This window comes from Rana temporaria, chromosome 4, assembly GCF_905171775.1.
Source record: "Rana temporaria chromosome 4, aRanTem1.1, whole genome shotgun sequence".
Taxonomy (NCBI): Eukaryota; Metazoa; Chordata; class Amphibia; order Anura; family Ranidae; genus Rana; species Rana temporaria.
In genome coordinates this window covers 182,870,899-182,891,012 of record NC_053492.1, presented here as the reverse complement: position 1 = coordinate 182,891,012, position 20,114 = coordinate 182,870,899, and the positions used below count along the sequence as shown (strand labels likewise).

The window sequence follows — 20,114 nt, the reverse complement described above, 5'->3', positions numbered from 1 at the left end:
AGACCCTTCGCCCCTATTAGAGACACAGGGTGATGTACACATAAGAGGGGCAGCTGGACACATAGTTTCCAGAGCTCTCCAGTGAAAGCGGAGTTCCACAAACCCCCCTCCCAAAGTGACCCCTGTCACAAGGCCCTAGGGCCTGATTTAAAGCAGAGTTCCACCCAAAAATGGAACTTCCACTTTAGGTAACCCCCTGACATGCCACATTTGGCATGTCATTTTATTTTTTGGGGGGGGGGGTGGATAACCTCTTTTTAGAGGTATTCAGCTCCACCTTCCTCCCGGGGGTACGCGACACCGGAAGAATGTTCTCCTCTCCCCCCCTCCCTCCATGCAATCTTCTGGGACACGTCACAGGTCCCAGAAGATTGCCTGGCCAATCCCAGCACACAGCGCAGCTCGCGAATGCGCCTGGCTGTGAGTCCACAGCCGGGCGCCCACAGTCAGAATTCCGGCGCTGCGGAGAGGAGGGGGAGGGGAGAGGCTTTGTTCACCCGCATTGCTGGACCGTGGGACAGGTGAATGTCCGATTATTAAAAGTGTAGCTGTGACTTTTATATGGGTGGAATTCTGCTTTAAGTATCATGTATTGGGAAGAAATAGTCCCACACAGCAGTTAGGGTACTGATGTCATTTTATAAATCATGCACAGTTTGTTGCAGTGCCAGACATCTGATCTTTAGCACTGATTTAAGCAATCCAGAGAATATACAGTCAAAGGCTGGCCATACATTTTACAATTTTCCTTTAGATTTACCAAAACCATAAATTATGAGGGCAAACCTAAACACTTTCAATTTGTTTGCAATAAGGCAGGCCCTTGCACTACATAGTTGAAGGTAAATCTAAAGGAAATTGAATATTTGGTATAATGTGTGGCCAGCTTTAGCATATACAGTATATGTTACAGTAGGACACAGGGGTAGTGCCCCTTCTTGCATAGGCATTGGATATTCTGCAGTCTGTACTGGCTCTGTGTCTCCCCACTGCTTACTGGACTGTATAACGTGAAGAAGGAGCTTTTCAAGAGCGGCTGGTTCATAAGGGATGCAGGGGCGCTGCCCCCCCCCCCCCTAGTTTGCATGTGGGGTTGCATGCCGGACTCATAGAGTTTTTTTGTTTTCAAGCACATGATTAGAGCCTGGGGCTCTAATTGGCTTAAAAAAAGTTGGTCTCAGGCCCCCGGACCCACCCACTTGTGATACTAGCGAATCAATATGCAATATTGGTTTCTGGCTTCTCCTGGCCAATCAGGACAGGAGGCAGATCTAAAGAAGACCAGGTTGGACGGAAGGTGCCGTGACCCTGGAGGGGTCAGTGCGGACTGGGGGGGGGGGGTTGTTTGCCACCCCCCAAAAAAAGTTTAGCACCTGCCTCCACTGGAGCCTTCCATGAGCAATCATGTCTCATCTTGAACCCGGCCCTGTGCTAAGCACTGTTCATCATAAATGAGTTCCTCTCCCTAACACACACTCGCCGGTAGTGCGCCAAAATGATGTGGGGTCCCTTATTTAAAAGGTTGCCTCACCCAAGGTGGCTGCCAAAGTCAGCTTTGTGTCCAGTCAGTCTACCTTCATCTCTCAGGGCACTGTTCAAAATCTCTAAGGGTCCAATTTTCATACAAGACCTTCCTTTCCCTGCAATAATTGTGTGAAGCCACCTACTGGCAGGAAGGCTAACTGCACCCACCTACACAGAGGCTGTCTCAAAGGACCCGGAAGAGACAGCAGGCCTCCTGGTAATGTCACATGAGAAAATGGTAGCACAGAACTAAGATCTTAACCCTCATACACATGATCAGCTTGTTGGCAGGGGATTGTCTGTTGAAAGACTGTTGGCCTAAAATCTGACCGTTAGTACGCCCCTTCAGACAATTGTTGTCCAACGTTCTGCCAACAAATGTTGGAGGACATGCTAGTAAATTTTCAGCAGACAACGCCCTGTTGTCATATTTTCTGATGGTCAGTACACAAGTTTGTGACACAAAAGTTGAAACACGCATGCTTGCAACAATGCTCACACGAAATTAGCAGAAGGGGCCCAAAGGGTGGTGCTCAAGAGCTGAAATTTCTCGTAGTATGTCACTACGTTTGTGTTTGTTGACTCACAATTGTGTATCGTTAGTATGCAAGGCAAGATCCAGGCACACACCATGAAGACAAAAATCAGATGCTCGATTGGCCAACAATCTGATCGTGTGTACCAGGCTTAAGACCCAATACACACTATTAGATTTTCTGCAGATTTTTGTCTTCAGATTTACCAAAACCATGTAATATGAGGTCAAACCTTAAGGCCGCGTACACATGGTCGGTCCAAACCGATGAAAACATACTAAGGACCTTTTCATCGGTCCAAACCGATCATGTGTGGGCCCCATCGGTCAGTTATCCTTCGGTCAAAAATTTTAGAACTTGCTTTAAAATTGAACCGATGGACGCCTAACCGATAGGTCAAAACCGACGGTTAGTATGCAAAAGCATTGGTTAAAAACCTGCGCATGCTCAGAATCAAGTCGACGTATGCTTGAAAGCATTGAACTTAATTTTTCTCTGCACGTCGTCGTGTTTTACGTCACCGCGTTGGACTCGATCAGTTTTTTAACTGATGGTGTGTAGGCACATCAGACCATCAGTCAGCTTCATCGGTTAACCGATGACAACGGTCCTTCGGACCATTCTCATCGGATGGACAGACCGTGTGTACGCAGCCTAAGAGTTTTAATTTGTATGCAATCAGGCAGGCCCTTGCACTACATGGTTTTGGTAAATATGAAGATGAAAATATGCAGAAAATCGCCCTATTTTGGAATCCACCTTACCATCCTTCCATCCTTGTTCAAACGACTAACGGACATGTTGTCGTCTTGGTCTCACTTGCCTCTGTCTTGGTTTGGCAGAATAACGGCCATCCGTATGTCCTATATTCCGAAACTACTATATTTTTTTCGTGTCTTGCCTGTTCCGGTTCCTTCGCATATGCTCTGTATACATCAACGTAGAATTATGCAATGGGGTTCGTTCCACCCTCAAATTGGCAAACAGGTGTTGTGTCTTTCGGTCCCTAATTTACGGGCCTATTATATAGCAGCTAGTATAGCCCCACTTTCACGCCTTCATGAGACCTATCAGCTTCCGCTCTGGGCAATGCTTGACCTGGTTGACATCGACCCTATTCCCATCTCCTCATTGCCCTGGCTCCCTCCCGTGCACCGTCCGGCGACATTGGTGCCCTGTTTAGCCCACTCCTTGCGAATATAGGACTCTGTAAAGTATTCTGCCGGGTTGATCTCTCCTCCTCTTCCACTCTTACGACTTTTACGTTGCCCGCTATTTCCTCCAGGCCGGAATAATTCCTCCCAATTCTCATGGTGGACTGCGAACGGGTTCACAGATGTTCACTCGCTGTTGAGACCTGCTGGGATTTTGACATTTGAAGCTTTACGCTCATCTCACACTATTCCCTTGCGAGAGCACTATCACTAATTACAACTTTGCCACTTCCTTCTGAGTCTTATTAAGTCTCAGCCTACCCCCTATACTTTGACCCCCTTTGAGGGACTCTGTAGAGCCAGACCCCATTCACCGGGCTTAATGTCGCTGATATATTTGGCTGTGATATCCTCAAAGAGATCCCCACTGAGGCCTTACCACCTCCAGTGGGAGAAGGAGTTGGGGAAGCGGCTAGACCCTGAGGACTGGCGGGTGATGACACTAACCTTGTCCAAGTGCTCACGTAATGTGTTGATTTTGGAAAATGCCTATAAAGTATTGTATAGGTGGTACTACACGCCGACGAGGTTGGCTCGCTTTATCCCAAATTACTCCCCTGTTTTAGGGGGTGCTCCCAGTAGGGCTCCATGGCGCATATCTGGTGGTCCTGCCCATGGGCGTGCAGACTGTGGATTAGGGTATACACTCTGCCTTCGTAATCTATTTCAGATTAACATTAAAGGGGACCCTTATGTAGCACTCCTTGGTAAACCTATCGTGGAATTACTGCGTCCGGAGAGGCAACTGGACCAGCATCTCTTTACTGCAGCTCGGTTGACGATTGCGAGAGCATGGAAAACCCCCACATGGTTAATGAGAAACTAACGGCTGTCCTTTCTGATACGAACAACAAATTTCTCAGGGTTTGGCAGCCTTGGATCACATACTACCACCCTTCTAGGTTTGACACCGCATTACTGTCAAGGTCTCCTCTTGCGCGCACCCCGTGGACCTTCTACCCCCTTTTTTTCTTTCTCTCCCACTTCACCTTCCATTCTTTCTTGCTCTGCTCCACTTTCCTCTCTTTTTCCACTTCTTTAGTCTCTTCTCTGGCTGTTATCTCTTTGTACTCTTTCTAGAGGATGCTAAACTTCAGGGTTTTTTTTCTGTTGTTGTGAATTGCACACTCATTCTACAGGTTTACAGACAGCCGGGCGATGCCCGGGTTCTAGACCATCTTGTTGAACAGATTTTTTTTTTTTCATCGCTCTTTTCAATTGAGTATAGCATAAGATATTGCTTTCTGTATGTTTATGTGGGCTTTTGGGTCCGGATTTACTCTGTACATTGTATGCTATATAACACTGTAGTGAACCTGTACTGTCGGTTTATGACAATAAAACTTTTGTAAAAGAAAATATGCAGAAAATACAATTGTGTGTATGGGCCTTTAGAGAGAAAAGCAGCTAATACCAGGCAATGCTGAACTTGCTGGGCGGGTGAGCATGTGTTTGTAGAAAAATGTAAAGAGGGTCGTGAGGTTCCCTTTAAGTCAAGTGTAGCTCATAAGAAGACTCTAGAACTAGCAACAGAGGTACATTAGTGGAGGTGGAATAGGTATACAGTATGTATGACAAAGCATACAGGGATTATTGAAGGATTGGACAATTATTGAAGTGTCCATGGGCACGTTTTCTGTCAACAAAGTGCTCTGGACAATAGTTTCTTGTTTCTTTAGATAACACCGATGACCTGAGTGTCTGCATGCATATCTGTGCATGTCTAAGTTCCAGTCTTATTAACCACTTAACCCCCGGACCATATTGCTGGTCAAAGACCAGAGCACTTTTGCGATTCGTTACTGCGCCGCTTTAACTGACAATTGCACGGTCGTGCGAGGTGGCTCCCAAACAAAATTGGCATCCCTTTTGCCCCACAAATAGAGCTTTCTTTTGGTGGTATTTGATCACCTCTGCGGTTTTAAGTTTTTGCGCTATAAACAAAAATAGAGCGACAATTTTGAAAAAAAATTATATTTTTTACTTTTTGCTATAATAAATATCCCCCAAAAATATATAAAAAAAAAATTTTTTCTCAGTTTAGGCCGATACATATTCTTCTACATATTTTTCGTAAAAAAAATCGCAATAAGTATTTATTGATTGGTTTGCGCAAAAGTTATAGCGTTTACAAAATAGGGGGTATTTTTATGGCATTTTTATTAATATTTTTTTTTACTACTAATGGCGGCGATCAGTCATTTTTTTTCCGGTACTGCGACATTATGGCGGACACTTTGGACACTTTTGACACATTTTTGGGACCATTGGCATTTTTATAGCGATCAGTGCTATAAAAATTCATTGGATTACTATAAAAATGCCACTGGCAGTGAAGGGGTTAAGTATGTTCCCTGGGTGTGTTCTAACTGTAGGGGGGGTGGCCTCACTAGGGGAAATGACCGATCTTCTGTTCATACATTGTATGAACAGAAGATCAGCATTTCTCTCCCTGACAGGACCAGGAGCTGTGTGTTTACACACACAGCTCCCGGTCCCCGCTCTGTAACGAGCGATCGCGTGTGCCCGGCGGCGATCCCGCCCGCCAGGCACGCGCACGGAAGTCGGGGGCACGCGCGCGCCTCCGTCGCCCCTAGTGGCCTGCACGAGAGACGACATATAGCTACGGGCTCTCGCGCAGGGGAGCCGACCTGCCGCCGTAAAATCTTCTATAAGATGGGCCAGACTGGTCCTTTAGCCTATCGCCAGCATTCTCCAACACATGTCTTGGTACATGAGTTTTTGACATAGAATATCTTCCCCTCTCTATGGTACACCAATTGACTTCATACAAAGGTTCCTCTCCTTGATGCTGTTCCAAGAAATGTATTTTATACATTCCTTGAATGTTTCTAATCTATTTTCAGTAGTGCGAGACAATCTCTGGAAGAAGTCAAATTATATGGCGAAACATGTCGAGAAAAATTGTCTATTTGCATTTATGAAATTCTAATAAATATAGGATGGATTTTTATATCTTTTCTACTTTTGTATAAATAAAATAGATTTTTGATATACATTTTTGTATTGTGTTTGCACCTTAAAAATCCCGTTTATTTTCCATACCTATTTATTCTACAGGCAGCTATACTCAGTACTTGTTTCAACCTGATTTGTTCTTTAAAGCGGGCACGTCCTTCACATTATATTTAAAATTAAATATATTTGTTAAGATAAATAAGTTCTTCACAACAAAAATTGCGAAATCTTTTTAGGTGTGCCGTGATTTTTTATTTTTTCAATCTTTTTGGTGTACCGCAAGACAAAACAGTTTGAGAAACACTGATCTATCTATATACGCTGTGGGGTAGATTCAGAGAGAAGATACGACGGCGTATCTCCAGATACGCCGTCGTATCTCTGAGTCCGGCCGGTCGTATCTATGCGCCTGATTCATAGAATCAGTTACGCATAGATTTCCCTAAGATCCGACCGGCGTAAGTGTTTTACACCGTCGTATCTTAGGCTGCATATTTACGCTGGCCGCTAGGTGGCGCGTCCATAGATTTACGCGAGGAATGCGCAAATTAGCTAGATACGCCGATTCAGAAACGTACGTCTGGCCGGCGAATTTTTTTACGTCGTTTACGTTAGGCTTTTTTGGCGTATAGTTACCCCTGCTATATGAGGCGTATCCTATGTTAAGTATGGCCGTCGTTCCCGCGTTGAGTTTTGAAAATTTTACATTGTTTGCGTAAGTCGTTCGCGAATAGGGCTGGACGTAATTTACGTTCACGTCGAAAGCAATGACGATTTGCGGCGGAATTTCGAGCATGCGCACTGCGATTTTTTTCACGAACGGCGCATGCGCCGTTCGTAAAAAAAGTTAAACAAGAGGGATGTGTATCATATTTTAATATTGACGTACATTGTATATTTCTTCCAGATCTGTGCATTAATTAAATGTGAAACATTGCCACTGCATAGGAGCTTCTTGTAAAAATGACCAGTTCCTGCTACTTATTTCTGCTTTTACAGGGTGACTGGTCTTGCACACGTCCCTTCTTCCTGTAGTTGTTTGTAGGCAGCCTGTAGTGCAGGGGTCCTCAAACTACGGCCCGCAGGCCACATGCGGCCCGCGGAGGACATTTATCCGGCCCACCCCACCCACGGCCAGATTCCTAACATGCCAGGCAGGTTGTAACACAACGGTCCCGCTGTGTCATGGAGCTCACAGTGTTAACAGTTCGGGCGCGCTGTGATAAATGTCCCGCCCTCCTCCTGACCTAGACTAGCTCATGTGATAGAGCCAGTGTTCTGTCTATCACACGAGCTGGTCTAGGAGGAGGAGGGTGGGACATTTATCACAGCACGCCCGAACTGTAAACACTGTGAGCTCAATAACACAACGGGACCGTGACACAGCAGCAGCATTTTGGCACAGTAAGGCTGTGAGGGGCTTGCAATGATGATGGTGAGGGGGGGGCTTGCGATGGTGAGGGGAGGGGGCTTGCAATGAGGGGCTTGTAATGATGATGGTGAGGAGGGCCTTGCAATGATCGTGATCGGCTTGCAATTAATGATTGTGAGGGGGAGGGGCTTGCAATGATGATGGTGGGGGGGCTTGCAATGATTGTGAGGAGCTTGCAATGATGATGGTGAGGGGGGGGGCTTGCAATGATGATGGTGAGGGGGGGGGGGGCTTGCAATGATGATGGTGAGGGGGGGGCTTGCAATAATGGTAAGGGGCTTGCAATGATGGTGAGGGGGGGCTTGAAATGATGGCTTGAATTTGAAATGATTGTGAGTGGGGGGGGGGGCTTGCAATGATGGCTTGAATTTTTGATGGTGAGGGGGGACTTTCAATGATGGCCGGAAATGACGGTGAGGTGGGACTTTCAATGATGGCCTGAAATGACGGTGAGGGGGGCTTGCAATGATGGCCTGAAATGACGGTGAGGGGGGGGCTTGCAATGATGGCCTGAAATGATGGTGAGGGGGGGGCTTGCAGTGAAATACTGGTAAGTTTGTTGGTTTAACTTTAACTTTACTTGTTCTTCATTTGAAATATTGTATTTGTTCCTGTTTTGTTTGTTTTTTCACTTCAAAATAACATATGTGCAGTGTGCATATTTTTTTTTTTTTTAAACTATAGTCCGGCCCTCTAATGGTCTGAGGGACAGTGAACCGGCCCCCTGTTTAAAAAGTTTGAGGACCCCTGCTGTAGTGGGTGGGCCAGCTTCTATGGGGATCCCACAGGCAAGGTACACACAGTACATAATTATATTGGACCAAGTTGGAGCAATATAGTAAAAACTGTCATACCTCAACTTCTTTCATTCAAGCTATTCCTGATTTAAAACAGTATTAAAACCCAAACAAAACATTTTTTATATTGCAGTTTACAAATTCTAAGGCTGGATTCACACCTATGCATTTTTGGTGCTTTTTGCATTTTGCAGATTTGCACTACAGAACATCTTCCATAGGAAACCATGTTAAACGGACTGTAGTGCAAATATGCAAAAAGCACTAAAACTGCATTGGTGTGAATCCAGCCTAAAGCCCCATACACACTATCAGTTTTCCTGCTGGTTTTCTCTTCAGGTTTACCAAAACCATGTAGTACAAGGGCCTGCCTGATTGCATTCAAATTGAAACGCTTAAGGTTTGACCTCATATTAGATGGTTTTGGTAAACCTGAAGAGAAAACCATCAGGAAAACTGATAGTGTGTATGGGGCTTTAGATGTGATGTTGCATTCATTTTCTTTTTTAGTCTTTCTTTCTTCTATTTTCATCTGGTGATTCAGCAAGCTCTCCTGCAGATGTATCAGTTTACAGGGATGAGACAAAACATTTACCACTGATGGTGATTACAACGATCAGCTTTGATTTATTCATGTACATCTTTATCCCAAAAGAACTAAAAAAACTGTTAGCTGTAACTGATTACAAAGTGTGAGCTCAAGTTCAGCTTTAATTTACTAGTGTATTTAAAACTACTAGTAGATTTTGCGCTAGCCAGGGCCGATCCTAGAGTCACAGACGCCTGGGTGCAGATATATTTCTGGCGCCCCCACCTGGGCATCTTACTAACTCCTCCCCTTTACAGATGTTTCTATGGCAACGACCCAAACACAGAGATGCTCCCCTAAGCAGTCTACGTTTTCCTGGGATCCTCCCATAATCTCTAATCCCGCGTACACACGATCGGTTTGTCTGATGAAAACGGTCTGATGGACCGTTTTCATCAGACTAAACTGATCGTGTGTGGGCCCCATCGGTTATTTATCCATCAGTTAAAAAATTAGGAACTTGTTTTAAAATTATCTGATAAAAAACCTATAGAGAAAACAGATCGTCTGTAGGCACGTCCATCTGTTAAAAATCCATGCATGCTCTGAATCAAGTCGACGCATGCTTGGAAGCATTGAACTTCATTTTTTTTCAGCACGTCGTCGTGTTTTACGTCACCGCGTTCTGACACAATCGTTTTTTTAACTGATGGTGTGTAGGCACGACTGATCATCAGTCAGCTTCATCGGATAACTGATGGAAAAATCCATCAGACCATTTTCATCGGATGGACCAACCGTGTGTACAGGGCATTAACAATAAGTACTCTAGTGGGATCTCTAATGGACACAGAGAGGACTTCTGTTAGAGAGAGCCTCCAGACATACTACAGGAGATGGTCAGAGACTGCAGACATGATACAGAATATGGTCAGAGACTACAGACATAATATGAGAGATGGTCAGAGACTGCAGACATAATACAGGAGATTATTATTATACAGGATTTATATAGCGCTAACAGTTTGCGTAGACTTTACATTAGGGATGGTCAGAGACTGCGGAAATGATACAAGAGATCTATGTATCAAATGCAGCCCCATCAGTGCCCGTCAAATGCAGCCTCCCAGTGCCCATCAAATGCAGCCTCCCAGTGCCCATCAAATGCAGCCTACCAGTGCCCATCAAATACAGCCTACTAGTGCCCATCAAATGCAACCTCATCAGTGCCCATCCAATGCAGCCTACCAGTGAAAATCAAATGCAGCCTACCAGTGCTCACCAACTGCAGCCTATCAGTGCCCATCCAATGCAGCTTATCAGTGTCCATCAATTGCAGCCTACCAGTGCCCACTAATTGCAGCCTGCCAGTGCCTACCAATTGCAGCCTGCCAATGCCCATCAAATGCAGCTTACCAGTGCCCATCAAATGCAGCCTACCAGTGCTCATAAATACAGCCTCAGCAGTGCCCATCAATGCAGCCTCACCGGTGCTCATCAATGCAGCCTTGCCAGTGTATAGGGATTAGAGAGGGGGGAGCCGCTGGATCACACAGAGTGGGGATCTCCCGCTGTGACACAGTATGGGTTTGAATTAATTACTTGGTGTCTGCTGTCATGCTAAGTCCCGCCTCCTGAACCTGCTCCTTTGATAGAGGTCATATGTTCCGGCATTGGATCAGTGTTATGTCTATCAAAGGAGACGGTCCAGGAGACCAGACTTTGTATGAAGCAGCCACCAGGTGTCAAAGCGGGAGATCCCTGCTCTGTGTGATCCGGCGGCGCTTGCTCTCCCCACTTTCCCTCCAAGGCAGAGCTGGGGCCCATCCAGACCCGAAAAACATGGTCACCGCGGGCCTGCAGCTGCGTCCCTGGACCCCGGACCAGAACTGAGAGTTCTAGCAGGTGGCGCTGGTGGGCTCTCTTCAGCAGCCGGGCCCTCAGGCCACTGCCAAATTGCCTGACCGGTCAGCCTGCCCCATGGCACATGAAAGCATAGGCAAAAAAAGAAGGCTTCCAATCAGCTTTGATTATACCACTGCAGGGCCTTCATGTGCTGCATTTTTATGCGCTGCAAATACTCATTAAAATGCACAAATATGATTTTGGCTGGAATCACATGAGTGTGGTGCATTCTTTTCCCTGTCACATTTTCTATGCACGTTTGTAGGCGCGCTGCCATTAGATCAGTATGCATGTTTTATGAGAGTGCATCAAGGGGGCAGCATGCAGTAGTTTGATGCACTTTCATGAAAACATTTATTCCAATAGAGTTAAATGGTAGCATGCCTGAAAACACATGTAATTGTTTCCAAAAAAAAGGCACAGCAAATGCACTGAACATGCAGGTTAATGCATAGGGTGCACAGAGACTGGGATGTACATGAGCGCTCAGGAAAATATGTCTGTCACTAAGATATCTCCCTCTGGAAATGCTGGCTATCACCATGACCCTGCTCCTTTTACTCTGCCATGGCATGCTGGGAGTTGTAATGCTACCACACCTGAGATTTATTGTTCTTGTAATTCCAGTCAGGGCATGCTGAGACCTGTAGCCCCCTCCCCCATCACCTCTCCAGGCAGCCCTCCAGATCCCAGATGGGCGCCATGGTATCTTCGCACACCACTCCGCCGTCTACAGCGTCCCGCTGCTGGACAACCACAGGGGAGGAGCCGCTGCTGGCACTGACACTGGGATTGTAGATTGGGCGGGCTTCAGTAGGGGCTGAGGGCGGTTGTTTTCTGAACAGGGCGCGATGCTGGCAGTCAGTCTGCCCCTGGGCGGGTGTGCCCACACTAGCGTACACACATGAAGAGGGAGGGGAGCACTTTGGCACCCCGATCTCAACTGTGCCTGGGTGCAGTGCACCCGGCGCACCCTTCCAGGATCGGCCCTGGCGATAGCCTCCCCCCAGACTGACTGCTGCTGATCCTCCTGTGCTCCCTTATCCAGAGGGGGGACTATAATACAGGAGGTGTGTTACTGGCCCGATCACCAGTTGAAAACAGATTGATAAAAGTAAAAAAAAAATCCGAATGCAGCCACAGCATCTCATGATTGGTAGACAGCACTATATTCGATTTTTGGTTTTAAATCCCCCATTTGGATATTTGCTAAAAGAAAAGAAAAAAAATTGTGGGTGTTTGGAGAGCAAGAACTTGCTTGCTCCCATTTCCTTATTCCCTATTGTCGTCCCCATTGAACCACCAATGCTGCCTTTTCGAGAACACTGGGTGCTTGAGATCCCATTAGGATTTCTTGAGCCTCAAGGAGAGTGTGATGAAGTGCAGTGATGTTACCAGCACCTCCAGGAATTGGCATCCAACATAGGTATTTTTTACAACCTAACAAAGATATTAACATTATAGAGCTCTACTTCCATGAATTACATAATGTATATAATACTACAAGATGTCAGTGCATCATCTTTATGACTTGCCTGTCGTATAAATTCAACTTATTAAAAATGTATTGTTTCCACAATTTGTATCTCAAATGTTTTCATTCATTTTCATAGCTTAAATTAGAACAGAGCCCAGCAAAATATTCCTGATCATTTCATATTATAGTCCACAAATGAAGCTTATCCTTTGGTAGAAATGTGATGAACATTTAATACAAAAAAATCATATCTTACACATTTATTAATTGCATTTGTATTCCTTTTTATTTTGAAAGTATAAACATTGTTTTTTTTCTAATAAAGCATTTCTTCTTCTGTTTACAGCCATATAATTAATGAGCTAATAGAAACAGAGCGTGTTTACGTTGAAGAGCTACAAAGTATACTAGAGGTAAGATCTGATAATACAATTATTTGGTGTCTGTCCCAGTAAGCTTAGGTTCACACTGATGCGCTGTGAATTAATTTTGCCATGCGTTCAGTGTCTGCTACCCCCCTCTGCCAATGGTTTCAATGGCTTCCTCTCACCCAACAAATTAAATTCAAAATACTAACAACTTACAAAGCCATCCACATGTCTGAGCATTGGAGCATTGGGAAGCTATGCTCCTGGCACACCAAAGTAGTTGTAAATCTGAACAAAGCACATGTATCTGCAGTGTTTCTCCCCAAAGCTCTAAGTGTTGTTTCTCTCTGGTGCTTTGTTCCTCTGTTCTCATCCAGGCTTTCGGGGTGACTTAAATATTAAGTATTCTAATAGCTCTAAATTTTATATATTTAACTTTGTGTGTTTTATATTTTCTTGTTCGCTGATTGTTATTGTTTTATTGTCACTTTCTTGGTCGATGTCGTTTTTGCCCCTTTTCTGTTCTGTTTTTATCCCGCCAGCGCATCGAGGCACGTGTGTAAGACTGCGCTGTTGTTTTATAAGCATTTTAATAAATAAATAAATAAATGAGTCACTGCATAGCACGAGCCTGTCTATTCAGAACACAGCTCTGCATATTCCTTTGTTTCTCTGCATATGTGGAGTGGGGTTGTGTCCCTTTCCTCCAATCAGCTTTCACACAGTGTAGCTGCAGCCTCTCCACCCCCTCCTCTGTGATACAGACAAATGCAGAAGATTTCTAACACTTTTTTGCCCTTTTGCCTGGTGTTACATAGTTAATCAGGTTGAAAAAAGACACAAGTCCATCCAGTTCAACCATAAAAAAAAAAAAAAATATCGTACAATATAATATACCCTATTCTATACTCACAGTTAATCCAGAGGAAGGCAAAAAAAAAACAGCAGAGCATGATCCAATTTGCTACAGCAGGGGAAACAATTCCTTCCTGATCCCCCGAGAGGCTTTTCCCTGGATCAACTCTACCTATAAATGTTAGTACCCAGTTGTATTAGGTACATTTAGGAAAGAATCCAGACCTTTCTTAAAGCAATCTACTGAGCTGGCCAGAACCACCTCTGGAGGGAGTCTATTCCATCTCTTACTGTGAAGAAGCCTTTCTGTATTCGGAGATTAAATCTTTTTTCCTCTAGACGTAAACAGTGCCCCCTTGTCTTTTGTGTTGATCGTAAAGTGAATAACTCAACACCAAGTCCACTGTATGGACCCCTTATATATTTGTACATGTTGATCATATCCCCCCTTATTCTTCTCTTCTCAAAAGAGAATAAATTCAGTTCCTCTAATCTTTCCTCATAGCTGAGCTCCTCCATGCCTCTTATCAGTTTGGTTGCCCTTCTCTGCACTTTCTCCAGTTCACCGATATCCTTTTTGAGAACTGGTGCCCAAAACTGAACTGCATATTCCAGATGAGGTCTTACTAATGATTTGTACAGAGGCAAAATGATATCTCTCTCTCCGGAGTCCATACCTCTCTTAATACAAGAAAGGACTTTCCTCCCTTTGGAAACCGCAGCTTGGCATTGCATGTTATTATTGAGCTTATGATCAACTACAACCCCCAGATCCTTCTCCACTACAGATCCCCCCAGTTGTACTCCCCCTAGTATGTATGATGCATGCATATTTTTAGCCCCCAAGTGCATAACTTTACATTTATCAACATTAAAGGGGTTGTAAAGGTACAATTTTTTTTCCTAAATAGCTTCCTTTACCTTAGTGCAGTCCTCCTCCACTTACCTCATCCTTCGATTTTGCATTTAAATGTCCTTATTTCTTCTGAGAAATCCTCACTTCCTGTTCTTCTGTCTGTAACTCCACACAGTAATGCGAGGCTTTCTCCCTGGTGTGGAGTGTCATGCTTGCCCCCTCCCTTGGACTACAGGAGAGTCAGGACACCCACTAATACACAGCTCCTTTCTCTATCTGCAATGGAGAGTGCGTCCTGACTCTCCTGTAGTCCAAGGAAGGGGGCGAGCACAACACTCCACACCAGGGAGAAAGCCTTGCATTACTGTGTGGAGTTACAGACAGAAGAACAGGAAGTGAGGATTTCTCAGAAGAAATAAGGATATTTAAAAGCAAAATCGAAGGATGAGGTAGGTGAAGGAGGACTGCACTAAGGTAAAGGAAGCTATTTAGGAAAAAAAAATTGTACCTTTACAACCCCTTTAAACCTCATCTGCCACAGTCGCCCAATCAGACAATGCATTGAGGTTGGCTTGTAAATTGGAGACATCCTGTAAGGACTAAGGTGTAGGGTAGAGAAGACTGCAGATAAACAAGTAAAACCTATGTAGGAGGATTTCTTTCATGTCTGTATCATCTGAGGCTATTCACTTCACTGGGTATATGTGAGGGTTTACCACCACTTTAAACATGTAAACAGTAAATCCCTCTTGATGGGTTAAATGCGAATTTCATCCATGGGTTAATGAATACGTGTAAATACCTTATTCAACCAGCAGCTGGTTTTTCACTCCGCTTTCTGATTCCAGCATCTGAAACAATACGTCTTCACCTAGAATGCGGATTACTCTGTGACACTTATAAACACATTTCATGGAGTCTATTTTCTGTATTTGCTGATATTCAGTCAGATGCAGCACTGAAATCACTCATCTGACGACAACCTTATGTCATGCGAGAGCTCTCTAGTGAATTTTTAATGTGAAAACATAATAAAAATTCACAGTGAACTGATCAATGATGCATTATCTCAGCATAGAAATTAGGGGAAAACCATTCAGCGTGAGAGAATATATTTTTTCAGCAGACAGAATGGCAGGCATCAAATCGCTGTATGGAAGATCTCTCATGGGACATTATCCTAGGAGAAGTACAACCAAAACTTGTTTGGCTATATGTCTCCTGTGGATCACAGGAGTGCACTTCATTCTGCACTCTGCTTTCCTTATTGTGATTCCTTTAGGCCAATGACAGACAAACAGTATGACACACAGTGCTTCTGTCAACAAAGAAGTTATCACGTTTCTTGTCTCCTTCCAAGTCTGCTTTGAAATGAGTACTGGATGTAATATCTCTAGAAACTGATCGTGTTCCTCATATCTTGTGTGATAGGTTTTTTATTTCAGTATAAATCCGATCAATTGTGAGACCCCATTTTGTTGATGCAGTTCAGCACAGATACAAGATGCATGATTAGAATTTTGTCATTTAAGTAATTGCTACCAAAACTGCAGGAAGAAAACAGTGATGTGAATTGTGCGCTATTGACTACCAATACAAAGATCCCCTTGTGTATTTGTGTGTTTTTTGTTAATATCTCTTTAACTGCATCAAAGTATTATAGCTTGCATGCAGATGCATGGGGTTGATTTACTAAAAGTGGAGAGTGCAAAATCTGGTGCAGCTCTGCATAGAAACCAATCAGCTTCCAGGTATTTTTTACCAACGCTTAAATGGATAAGCTGAAGTTATAAGCTGATTGGTTTCTAAGCAGCTCTTCACCAGATTTTGCACTCTTCAGTTTTAGTAAACCAACCCCAAAGTGTTGGGTTTTGGGGTAGTTTTAGGCCTCATGCTTACTGGCCATCTTTCCTAGGCAGAAAAAAAAAACACTTCAGTTAAATACGCGTAATGCATTTAGGTGCATCAAGCTGTTGGGAAGGTGTACGTAAAAGTATCCTGAGGGAAGGTGTACGTAAAAGTCAAAGGCCTCAGCAATCCATTTGTTTATTGACAGTCGGCCTCTTTAGTAGTCAAAGGTTCTGAGCGGTATAGGTATCTTTTGTAAATTCCCTAGACCTAGAGCATGGAAGTTTGAGACAAGAAACTTCCATGCTAACAGGGTAGCTTTAATGGAAAGCAATTTAGGAACTATGGGCCTGATCCACAACGAGCGGGCTTAACTTAAATATTCGGATTTAAGTTACACCGCCGCAAAATCTCTACCTAAGTGCCCGATCCACAAAGCACTTACCTAGAAATTTTGAGTGGTGTAACTTAAATCCGTCCGGCGCAAGGCGTTCCTAATCTAATGGGGCGAGTCCCATTTAAATTAGGCACGCTCCCGCGCCGGACGTACTAAGCATGCTCCCGACGTGCTTTGCATGGTTTTACGTTGCGCCGGGTTTTGAGAATCGCGACGGGCGTCAAAAAAAAAAAAAGAGTTGCGGCGGAAAAAAATAAAATAAAAATTAAAAAAATGAAAGCGACGCGGGATAGAAGGGTATACTTTTACAAGGTGTAAACAGTTTAGGCCTTGTAAAAGCAGCCCTAATTTTGCGACGGCAAACTAATACTTACGGAGAAAAAACGAAGTGTAAATGCTTTGTGGATCTCCGTAAGTGCTAATTTGCATACCCGACACTGGATTTCGACGAGAAATGCCCCCAGCGGCGGCTGCGATACTGCATCCTAAGATCCGACAGTGTAAGTCCCTTACACATGTCGGATCTTCTGCCTATCTATGTGAAACTGATTCTGTGGATCAGTTCCATAGATAGAAACAGGGATACGACGGCGTATCAGTAGATACGCCGGCGTATCCCTTTTGTGGATCAGGCCCTATCACCTTAGGGAATAGTATGTAAGCCACTGACAGGGCAAATAAATCATTTCCCTTGGTGATTTCTCTTTCGATGGATAACCACAGTTTATCATCATTTGGGAAGAACCAGTATTTCATTTGATCCAAAAGTGTTGCACAGTAGTATTTATGCATATCAGATAAGTTCATACCCCCTTTGTTTTTAGAAGATGTTAAAATAGAGAAAGCTACCCTTGGTTTTTTGTTATTCCATAAATTATTTTTAAACTCACTAAAACGCACCTAGTGTTAACATGCATTTAGACATGTTTACATGCGTCAAGTGCTTTTTCTGCAAAAGCATCACTGATCCTGGATGTGCTGACAGCTGGTTTTTTTTTCTGCCTCCAAATGCCCTTGCTCCTAAACTCCTTCAAATAACTATGTGTGCATGGACACGTAGACTAAGGGCCCATTCACACCTGAGCGTTTTGTAGCCTGAAGCCGGAAGTTATAAAACGCTAGAGGGGAAAAAATCCATTATTCTCAATGGAGATGGTTCACATCTCTACTCCAAAACGCCTGAAGCTCAAACAAGTTCTGGACACAAATTGAGCTGATTTGGGTGTTTTTTAATGTTTGTATTCCCATAGAAACGAATGTAAGCGTTTTGTCACTTTAATCTGTTCTGTGAAATAGAATATTCACCCAGGAAGAAGATAAAAAAAATTCTCAAACATAGCAACAAATGATGAAAGAGATGATCATTTTTCCTATTGGCTAAAATAAAAAACGCCGAAGTTCAAAAACGTCGGACAACGCTGTATGCAAACGCGCAAATACGTGCAAATACGCACGACAAAACGCTGGAAAAAACGCTCAAAACGCTACGCTCAGGTGTGAATGGGGCCTAACATGAAGAGGCAAAAAAAATAACGCCAGAGGCCCCTAGGAGCAACTTTAAAAAAGCAGTGTTAAAAACGTCCAATGTGCATGAGGCCTTAAACTGGTTGTAAAGCCTTACAAATACCCAGCAAAGTGACTGGCCTCAGATGATGCACAGAGATGCAAGAAATCCTCCTATATTAGTTATACCTATCTATCTGCAGCCCTTTCTTCTCTACAGCCATTCAAAGTGCAACATTTTAAGCATTTCTGAGATTTCTGAAAAAGGGGGTGGAAAGCTGAAATTCCACTCTGTGGAGCTCAGTGAGGAGAGGTCTGACAGCTGACTGGAGGAAAGAGGTACACCCCCCCCCCCTCCACACAGCACACAGGAACAAATCCAAGGCTGTCAATCAGCTAGAGGTCTCTCCCCTGTCACCATTTTTTTCTTGGTGTCAGGAAAAGTTGTCAGAAGTGATTTACCTAAGTGTCCGCAACACTGAGAGTGATGGTTGCTGGGGGTGGTTAACACCGCACAAAAAACCTTTTCATACACAAAATAGCTGCCACTATATGTTGTTTACAGCAATTTTGGCACGTGTCCGTAAAACATGCTGTCACACCAGACAGGGATATAATAGAAGGTAAAATATAAGGAAAAACTGTGCAGGCAAAAATATTTACAGAAAAAAAAAATACAAAACAGACGCAGTAACGGCAAATTAAATAGACTAAAAAAGAAAATACTTAGACATTGCCTAGATTGTGTTTGCAGAGTTCAGTTCAATGTAGCATACATCCAATCTGATGTATGAGAGTAATTGGTGTCAGATTGACTAGGCAAATGTGCGTAATTGTAAAAGAAAATGGAGAACTCTCAAGTTGCAACAGCTTTTTGTGGCCTTTGGCAAGGGCATTTGCAGAAAAAATTTGATCAGTTTAAGCATTGTAAATTTACATATGTAGCTGATTATACCTGTACAATTTCGAATATAATTCATATATACATTCATGCATCAAAACCTTAAATAATATACTGTATATGTGAAAAAATTGTGATGCGCGGAAATCAACTTTTGCTGATAATATGTGTACAATATGTGCAGAATTGATACCAAATATACACACTCAGGAGGGTATCAATAGAAAAACCACAATAAAAAACAAATAAATTGTGAGATGATCCATAAGTGCAAAAAACAACCTCAAGTGTAGCAAATGTCCAGTTCTGAGTAGTAGTACTTATAATACAAAAGGGGTTCCAAACCCACTTGCTATCACAGGCTGACGTGTTGTTGAGCTTTCAAACAAAACACAGGCAGACACCTTGAAACTTCAGATTAATAAGTGTGGACTGGTGCTTAATTGCTTCCAAATGGCCCAGCATATGAGGACGCCTTGCTGCTTCAGGGCAATATAACTCAAAAGGAAAAAAGGAAAGGGATATGGTGCAATACTGTGGATCACAGATTAAGCATGGACAACAGCAAAAAAAGCAGACGCACTGCACTCACGAATCCCCTCTTCATATACAGCCTTTGAACATAGCCTTACAAGCCGCTTAGTATAGTGATCTCCTCACACGGATGAACGTCCGTTGATCACGTCACTAGGCTCTTCCCCTACGCGTTACATCACTCGGCACGTGACTTAACCATGATTAAGTCACGTGCCGAGTGATGTAACGCGCGGGGGAAGAGCACTTGTGGATCATCTCACAATTTATTTGTTTTTTAATGTGGTTTCTTATTGATACCATCCTGAGTGTGTATATTTGGTATACATTCTGCACATATTGTACACATATTATCAGCAAAAGTTGATTTCAGCACATCACTATTTTTTCCTTTTTTTTGTATCATTCTGGTTTTGTACACCTGTGTGTGTATGCAGCGATATCATTTTGGTATTTTTG

The 20,114-nt window shown here is 43.6% G+C and overlaps 1 protein-coding gene across 3 annotated transcripts in view; it reads left to right on the top strand.

The window, feature by feature from the left end:
* The window catches only part of MCF2L2 (MCF.2 cell line derived transforming sequence-like 2), a 366,799-nt gene that overhangs the window by 247,883 nt on the left and 98,802 nt on the right, over nucleotides 1–20,114 (top strand). For all 3 annotated transcript variants that reach the window (XM_040349448.1, XM_040349451.1, XM_040349447.1), the window contains exon 16: nucleotides 12,740–12,806. In XM_040349448.1, coding sequence (XP_040205382.1) covers nucleotides 12,740–12,806 — 67 coding nt within the window. The remainder of the gene's footprint in view (nucleotides 1–12,739; nucleotides 12,807–20,114) is intronic.